The sequence below is a fragment of the Glandiceps talaboti genome, chromosome 20, assembly GCF_964340395.1.
Source record: "Glandiceps talaboti chromosome 20, keGlaTala1.1, whole genome shotgun sequence".
Classification (NCBI taxonomy): Eukaryota; Metazoa; Hemichordata; class Enteropneusta; family Spengelidae; genus Glandiceps; species Glandiceps talaboti.
The window spans coordinates 11,744,445-11,754,275 of record NC_135568.1 but is presented as its reverse complement, the minus strand read 5'-3'; the positions used below and the strand labels follow the sequence as shown (position 1 = coordinate 11,754,275).

The 9,831-nt window shown below is 34.9% G+C and overlaps 1 protein-coding gene across 1 annotated transcript in view; it reads right to left on the bottom strand.

Moving 5' to 3' along the window:
* Window positions 1–9,831, bottom strand: part of LOC144450678 (titin-like) — a 450,019-nt gene that overhangs the window by 376,094 nt on the left and 64,094 nt on the right. The window contains exons 19-23 of the mRNA XM_078141331.1: window positions 8,533–8,716; window positions 7,028–7,158; window positions 6,132–6,468; window positions 4,747–4,968; window positions 763–904 (exon numbers count right to left, since the gene is read on the bottom strand). Coding sequence (XP_077997457.1) covers window positions 763–904; window positions 4,747–4,968; window positions 6,132–6,468; window positions 7,028–7,158; window positions 8,533–8,716 — 1,016 coding nt within the window. The remainder of the gene's footprint in view (window positions 1–762; window positions 905–4,746; window positions 4,969–6,131; window positions 6,469–7,027; window positions 7,159–8,532; window positions 8,717–9,831) is intronic.

Genomic DNA, 9,831 nt, shown 5'->3' with positions numbered 1-9,831 from the left:
TCCTTAATCAAAATGAATAGATTTAATATGTTCACAGAATAACAGACAATCAGGAGAAGGCAAGAGACACCGTTCCACATTTGCAAGTCATGACTCCTAAGTTATCAGTTAGCTCACAGGTTGTTTTACAGCTACACAGAGTTAGACTCGGTGTTAAGATACAGGGGTGCAGCGAGCATGCTGGTGATAATTTTTGTGATCACTGATTTTTGTTCTTTCTCTGGCTAGTCTTCTCTCCATTCAATTTCTTTATTGACTGAATAAAGACAATGTTATATATGATAATATCCTTTCTTCTATTCAAGTCCCTTTATCTAAATGGAACAATTTCGAACTTTAACACTTCTCGGTACCTGCATAGCATTTTACCTCATGCTGGAGGGTCAACATAGAACAAGAAGGTAGACTTATTCTCATGCATGCCAACACTAATTAAATGCATGTGAAGCATGTGCAGTGGAAGTAATGGTGTCGACCAAGAAATTGAATGTTCATGTTTTAATGACGTGCCGAGGCAGTAATATTCTATTTCAGGTACCGAGAATTATTCTTTCCCAAGAATCTTCAGTATGTTGTAAATAATCTAACAACAGTAAGTGCATATTATTTTGTTTTCATCTGTTGACAGCAGTGACAAATCCAATATGGCCACTACTCATGGCAGCCTTACTTGAAACATCTGACCAAAACAGGAAGCCAATGCTGCGTGATAGTTTTCTGTAACCATGCATATGAGATTGTGTTAATGTTATTTCAACTTACCATGTAACTGTTGGCTGTGGTTTTCCAGTGACTTGAACTTCTAATGTGATAGATTCGCCTTCATTCACTGATGAGCTTTGTAATGGATGTGTAAATCTGGGGGCTTCAGCTGCTTCTAATTCCATAGCTTCTTCATCAGGGGCTGTCAATACAAAAATATTTTAAACATTGAACAACTCATCGAACAAATCACACAATCAAGCTGTCTTAACGGACAAGAATTAATATACACTTGATGTGTATGAGGGCTAACAAAATTACAACATACCATCTTGTACTAGTGGTACCACTATAATAAGGAATCTAACACTTGTTGATTAAAAACAGTCAGTGTTACTGTGAAACCATAGCCTAATACAATGATTTGTTGGGTGATACCTCAGTTCACAGAAGACTTGCAAGGCCCTGGTCAGACCAGGTTTAACATTTGAACGTGAAAATAACAGTTGTCTGACAGAGCTGGTTCAGAACAAAAGAATAATCCTATGTATCATTATGGCTCCACAGATAAGATAGTACAAATGTGGGCATGTGGGATTAAAACCCTGGCCTTTAAACGGTGTACACTGTTCATATCAAACTTAATGTTAATATTGGTCCATCACTGAAGCCTGTTCTACCCTTGACCCCACCCTATCTCACCCCGACATACAGGTTTAATCTTACTAATGGAGCCTGTTCTACACACAAAACAAACAGGTGCAAACTCACTAGTGTAGCCTATTCTACACTTGAAACCCACCCTATCCCACCCCAGCAAACAGGTGTAAAGTTTTAGCACAGATCTGACATTGTATTCAAGCCTGGAAGTTACAGTTTGAGTTAAGTTCAGAGCACAGACTCCTAAATAAAAACACCTTAAGTTATGTATATCATTGACCTGTGAATGGACACTGCACTTCAAATCAAAATAAAACAAATTGGACTGTTCTACCCAACGACACATAAATGTACCTGTCCAAAAACCAATAAACAATATGGACATACCACTTTTTGCAGGAGATTGGGGAGATCAGACTCATAGATCTACAGCAAAGAAATGGAATGCTGACTATATTTCTGACACACCAAAACACAGGGTAGTTAAAGAATGAGGTATTACAATAGAGTTGATTGTCAACTACATATGAATGACCCAGTTGAGAAAACTGTTGACTTTGACTACCATACAACATACTGTTAGTTGAGTGAGACATTCTTTGTTTGGATAATTATTAATTTTATGACTCACAGTACAATGCAGTATAAACCTGTTTAATCTCCTTTAACTGACTACAAAATCAGACTGACTTCCTGACTAGTTTCTACCCAGGCATGGCTTATTTTACTCTCTTTTTTTCTAGTTTGATTTATATTTAAAGTAAGGGTTTAAATCCAATGTTCTCCTATTAGTGTTATCTTATCAGTAGAGCTTATATAAGGATTATATAGAGCCATTCCTTTTTTCAGCCCTGTCAGGCAACTGTTTTTCTCACCTATATTGTAATAGGGAACTTGCAATCCAGACTGAGCATGCTCAGATGCAAAGGATTATGGGATTATCTGTGGTTATTGTAATACCTAATCAGGAGCTACTGATAAAATAAACCTCCCACAATGATCAGGGTAACTATGAATTGATCATTTGTGGTTAAAAACAATGTAACATTATTGTTTACAATACTATTTGATTAGTATTTATTATCACATTTCCCATGATGCAACATTCAACATGGCAGATTTGGAAGTTCCCTTTTGAAATCACAAAACTTTTGTATGTACCTTTTACGATCTTTGTGGCATTAAAAGGAACATTGTGGGTTGTGGTATTTTAAGATAGTACATAGTGAAGAACATTGTCAGCTGAACTAGTAAAGTTCTGACAGAGTATTTACACATGTGTAATGACTTGCTAACATAACATGTCATAGGTATGGAAATTTAATGGGACAGTATAGACTGAGTATATTACATACATGTACTAATATGGCCTAACCTTCAATATGTAATGGGAAACTTGCAAGCCATATTGAATTGTGCATTATGGGAAATGTGGTATTATTGAATAGTAAACACAAACAAATCATGTTATAACAACTGTCATTGACTGATACACTGTAACAACTGTCACTGATTGATACACTGTAGCTGTCATTTATTGATTGATACAATGTAACAACTCATTGATTGATACACTGTAACTGTTATTGATTGATTGATTGATTGATTGATTGATTGATTGATTGATTGATTGATTGATTGATACACTAACAATTGTCATTGATTGATACAATTTAACAACTGTCATTAATTGATGCACTGTAACTGTTATTGATTGGCTGATTGATTGATTGGCTGATTGATTGATTGATTGATTGATTGATTGGTTGATTGATTGATTGATTGATTGATACACTAACAATTGTCATTGATTGATACAATTTAACAACTGTCATTGATTGATACACTGTAACTGTCATTGATTGATTGATTGATTGATTGATTGATTGATTGATTGATTGATTGATTGATTGATTGATTGATTGATTGATTGATTGATTGATTGATTGAATGTAACAACTGTCATTGATTGATTGATACACTAACAATTGTCATTGATTTATACACTGTAACTGTCATTGATTTATACACTGTAACTGTCACTGATTTATATACTGTAACAATGTGATTTATACACTGTAACAACTGTCATTGATTAATACACTGTAACTGTCATTGATTTATATACTGTAACAACTGTCATTGATTAATACACTGTAACAACTGTCATTGATTTATACACTGTAACTGTCATTGATTAATACACTGTAACTGTCATTGACTTATACACTGTAACTGTCATTGATTAATACACTGTAACAACTGTCATTGATTAATACACTGTAACAACTGTCATTGATTTATACACTGTAACTGTCATTGATTTATACACTGTAACAACTGTCATTGATTTATACACTTGTAACTGTCATTGATTAATACACTGTAACAACTGTCATTGATTAATACACTGTAACAACTGTCATTGATTTATACACTGTAACTGTCATTGATTAATACACTGTAACAACTGTCATTGATTAATACACTGTAACAAATGTCATTGATTTATACAATGTAACAACTGTCATTGATTTATACAATGTAACTGTCATTGATTTATACACTAACAACTGTCATTGATTTATACACTGTAACTGTCATTGATTAATACACTGTAACTGTCATTGATTTATACACTGTAACAACTGTCATTGATTTATACACTGTAACAACTGTCATTGATTAATACATTGTAACTGTCATTGATTTATACACTGTAACAACTGTCATTGATTTATACAATGTAACAACTGTCATTGATTTATACACTGTAACTGTCATTGATTTATACAATGTAACAACTGTCATTGATTAATACACTGTAACTGTCATTGATTTATACACTGAAATACCTTACTTCTGTCTTGCAAAGCAACTGTTCATGGTCTCTACACAGCCATTGGTTTACAAAAAATGCATATTCACTGATTGACTGTCACTGAGTAACACCCTAAGCAACTGTTGATCATGTACAAACTAGAATTTACACAAAATGTTAAACAACTGTTTTAAAGCCATTTGGAGTGGAGCATCACTCAGAAATGAAGGCATTTTTTGTAAACTTTGGGTTCATGACAGTCGTTTCATGTGCTTATTATCTTCAATCAGAACAATCATAAATATATATATATATATATATGTTATGTTATTACATATGCATATCAACTGACTCCATGACAAAATGCATACCCATGGCAAGGGAAGTACACTGAACAATTAATGAGGAACAAGTTTCAACTCAGTTTTACTCAGCAATTGCACAAAATGAAAGAGATAGAAAATCATGAAATAACTATCTCCAGAACTGAGGTGGGTTTTTATCTAAATGCCTTTATTTCCTGGAGTTGTGATCCTCTTGAATTAAAGAACACACTGACTCACCATGTATGTTGAGTGTAGCCGTACATGTGGCCTCTCCATGATCATTGGCTGCTTTACAACTATACAGACCTCTGTGATAGATTTGGACATTAGGGAGTGAGAGAGTACAAGTGCCGTCAGGAGTGTATTCCATGTGTGCCTCAGAACTTTCTACAATGGGCTGACCATCTCTCAGCCATCGGACTTGAGGACGTGGATCACCCTGTACTTTACATATCAGTTCTGAAAACAAAATGATGCGTTGTTTATTTTCATTCGTTATGACAAACCTGAATTCTAAGTGGTATTGGGTGGTTTACTCAGCACTTTTCTCAGCACAAGCTGTCAATTACCAATTTAGGAAAAACTAACAAACTTTCATTTTACCATTTTACACATTTGCAGTTTCAAGTCATATTGAAAATGCACTATGCTGAATTCTTCAACTCTTTGGTTAATAAACATGCTTGTCTGTAAGATACAACATGTCATGCAGGCCCAATCGCCCACAGCTCTGTCAGTCAACACTTCTGAAGGGGGTGGCCATGGCCATGGTCAATTAGAACACACTAATACAACATGTCTGACACTTTTTTTACAGCCTTAGCTTCATGGCTATAATTGTGTGAAGTGTTGATGAAAGTGTGATCGAACTGACTAAGCAGCATAAAACCCTACAGTGTTACTAAGTCTTTGACAATACCTTGGTTATTAAGCTGTGACAGTTTGTTTAAATCTTTGATGACCAAAACCCTGCACACTTAAGACAGTGGAAACTGTTAAAATTGTTGTCAACTCACTGAAAATCTAACAAATGCCTAAATACTTACATGCAATGGCAATTGTGAGGCTTGTAGAGTGAGACACTTGAAATCTGTCAAATGCCTACATACTTACATGCAATGGCAATTGTGAGGCATGTACAGAGTGTCACTTGAAATCTGACAAATGCCTACATACTTACATGCAATGGCAATTGTGAGGCTTGTAGAGTGAGACACTTGAAATCTGACAAATGCCTACATACTTACATGCAATGGCAATTGTGAGGCATGTACAGAGTGTCACTTGAAATTTTACAAACATGCATACTTACAGTCGCAATTGTGATGTGGATTCACAGCTCTCTTCAAATCTTATGAATGCTTACATACTTACTTGCAGTGGCAAATGTGATGGCTGTATCACAGCTCATTGACAATCTTACTCACTTACTTACGGTAGCAATTCTGAGGCTTGTATAGCAAGTCATTGATACTTACAAATACTTGCATACTTACGTGCAGTGACAATTGTGCTGGTTGTGTTGCAGCTCATTTTAAATCTTGCAAATTTCTTGCAGTGGCATCTGCAGTGATTTTTTATTTGCAATGCACTTCAAATTTTATAGACGGTTGTATACTTACTTGCTGGGGACTGAAGTGGGACTGCTGTACTTTGTAGAGGCATCACAAAGGTGGGTGGTATGCCTCCTATGTCAGTTTCAATCGTATAAACAGTTGCAGACTTACTTGCAGTAGACTCAGTAGGAGCTGCTGCACTCTGTAAAGTCATAATGAAAGTGGGTGGTGTGCCGCCTACACCAGGTCCCGTTTCCATTATGACTTCCCGACTTGTTTTGGTCACTGTTTCTTTACGGGTGATGGTCACATGTTCAGTCACTTCTGTCTTGACTTCTTCTCTCACTTCCTCTTCCATTTCTACATCTTCTACTTTAGGTTCCTCCATTTTTACATCATCAATCTGGTGTGATAAGTTATGTATTTGTTAAGAATGGTAGGTAACATTGAGTAAGTTCCCCAATCGTTTTAGCAGGGTTCACTACTACTAGGTATACTTGTTAAGGGTGGTAAGTATAGGTGAAATCTATCCAGTTTCCCCAGTCATTTCACTAGGGTTCAGTCCCTACCAGTGTTTTTGTTAGGGTGAATTCTACCTGAGTTCACTTAAATTTACCAGGGTCCCTACCGATGTTTTTGTTAAGGGTGGGAAGTAGGTAGAGCCCACCCAAGTTCGCCAGTCATTTTACCAGGGCTCCCTACCAGTGTTTTACATATGGGTGGTAAGTAGGTAAAATATACATGACTTCCAAAGTCATTTATAACAGATACCAGCATTTTTCTGAAAGGGTAATAAGCTGTGAAGTCTACCCTTAGAATAGCCCCATTACTTTTAGAATACCCCACCCCACCCCCACCCCCCACATTATAAATTAATTTATTATACCCTACTACTTTGGGCATAGATGCTACAGTTGTATGGTCTATGCTTTGAGTACAAATAAAATTGGAACTGCTCTTACTTTGAGAGTAGCTTCTCCCTCTGGTAGCTTATCAGCCAATTCAAATAGTTCATCTTCAACTGTGTTGAAAGATTCTGTGATTTCATTGGTATGTGTTTTAACTGATTCTGTATATTTGGGAGCATCATCACCTGAAAAAGACAACAACAACAAAATTCACAAGTCACAGTAAATTTATCATATATATGGAATAAAAGCACACTATAAAATTTCATATCTCAGTTTTCCATGGTGTACACAGATTCTGTGACGGGACACATATTTGTTTTGGGGACTGTGCATGTGTATGCATCCTTCCGGGGATGCTAAAATAGCACAACTGATTTTGATGATCGAAAACAGAGAGATCCAAATATGACAACAGTAAACAAAATTTGTCAGTTTGTATTTCTATTCAATGTACTCAAATCAGCAAAACAACATACTTTATATATGAAGAAAATAGTTGAAATATGATTTTTGAGCTCCTATCCAAGTTATATGCTGTATCTATCATTTGAAACATGTGAACATAGTCAGTCAGCCATTGATTGCATCCCCTTCGCTAAATGACCCAGATCCTGTGATAGTATAAACCGGTCATAACCCAATTGTAATTGACCTGGTTTCTCAATCAAGTCCACCATCATTATTTTTAATCTAGTGCATACCTAATCTGATTTGACATCTTCCTTTTTACTGTTCCACACAGCAATGACTAACTAACTCACACACAAGGTAATATAGGGTCTGACTGTGTCTATTCTCCAAGACCCAGCCTGTCATACAAAGGGCATATTCAGCTACCTTTAAAAGGGTGCATTGTATTCAATATAAAGAAATGATAAAGAATACTTGGAGGTTTTAACTCTAAAGTTATTTATGATCTCATAAAACGGTACATAGTAATTCAACGCAAAGAAGTCAACTGTTCTTTTCATACTTTTCTATGCCACTTCAATACTAATCATACTTTTATCTTACCTACATTTCTGTATTACATTACAATAACTTTGATATTTCTAATAATCTACATATGTTCTTCAATTTACGATAATCTCCTACCAGTGTTTTTGTTAAGGATAGTATTAGTAAGGTTAAATCTACCTGAGTTCCCATCATTTTACCATGCTTCCTTACCAGTATTTTTTATCAAGGGTGATAAGTAGTTAAAATCTACCTGAGTCTCAAAGTCATTTTACCAGACTTCCCTACCACTGTTTTTGTTAACGTTGGTAAATAGATAAAATCTACCAGACTTCCTTATCAGTGTTTTTGTTAACGGTGGTAAATAGATAAAATCTACCTGAGTTCCCTAGTCATTTTACCAGGGTTCCCTCCCAGGGTACCAGTTATTATTTTGGGTGGTAAGTAAATAAAATCTATCTGAGTTCCCTAGTTATAATACCAGCATTCCTTACCAAACTGTTATATGCAATAGGGGAATCTATACAGTTAAGTTTTACTAGATTCCACCAATGTTTTAATGCCAGGCTTCAGAAAACTTAGCATATTTCATGACTTACCAAAGATTTCTACTGCTAGTTCACTGATCTTCTTCAATCGGATTTCTTGTTTACTAAGACTTGTTTTCAGAAACTTTTCAAGCTCTGTCAAAAGATTATTGGCATCTCCCTGAGTCTTTGCATCTGGTGTCCATTTTCCGATTATAAGCAAGAACCGCTTGGCTTCAGTGTACCAGATAGTAGTCTGTTAACAAAAACAGATTGTACAGAAAATTATAGAATTGAAGATTGAATTAAACCTTTATTTTATCAAAAATTTGTGACGGATGAGAGGCTAGAAAATAGTGATAACTAATTTAGTGTAGACACTAGAAATTGAGAATACTAATAACATGAAAGTAATATAACAGGACGCTATTAGCCTAGTCCTATATGAGTTACGATCACAGAAAGAGATCTTAGAGAACAACTACACACATAGTAACCAGACTAAGGTCTTGTTGGAATATTAGTGATTGCATTTCTGACATAGAAAAATACAGTATACATAAATAAAATATTGTGTAAAGGCAACTTCTCTAAGTTGAAATTCATCTGTGTCATCTTACACATTTTTCATGCAATAGTCACCATAATGGAATGCTCAGCAAACAGTGGGGAGTCAATCTTCATCTTATACATTACAGTTTTAAAAGTCTGTCATATTTATGTGACAAGAAGCCTTGCTAAATTACAAATTCAAAAGTATTTTACTTCATTTATACAGATTGTTTCAAATTCATCAACTTTGCAACAAAAATGTATCTAATTTGTAGCCAAAAAGTATCAAGTTTTTATCAAATTTATTATTACAGTGCACTCAAGTGTATTAACAATACCAACATTGTAACCAACTTGTGACTACTTTGTAACTAAAAAGTAACAATAGTCAACTTTGTAGCCAAAAAGTACCCAATCTGTACCTAAAAAATATGAAATTTATCATTACATTGCATTCAATTTATCAAAAGAAATGACTTTGCAACCACTTTGTGACTACTTTTAAGCCAAAAAGTAGCAAAAGCTAGTTTGCAGCCAAAAGTATATAATTTCTACCTAAAATGTATCAAATTTATAATTACATTGCCCTTAATTTATTGCTTTGACCACATTGTGATTAATTTGTATCCAAAAAGTAGCTAACTTATATCTACAATGTATCCAATTAGCAACCTATTCAACATGTGTTAAATAATTTGTCATGCTGGGTGAAACATTACTCCTCTGTTTTTGACTTTTTATAAAACTTAGCAGCTTTAAAATATGACATTTGAAACGACCTATGAAAACTCCATCAAGCTGTGGACGCAACATCCACAG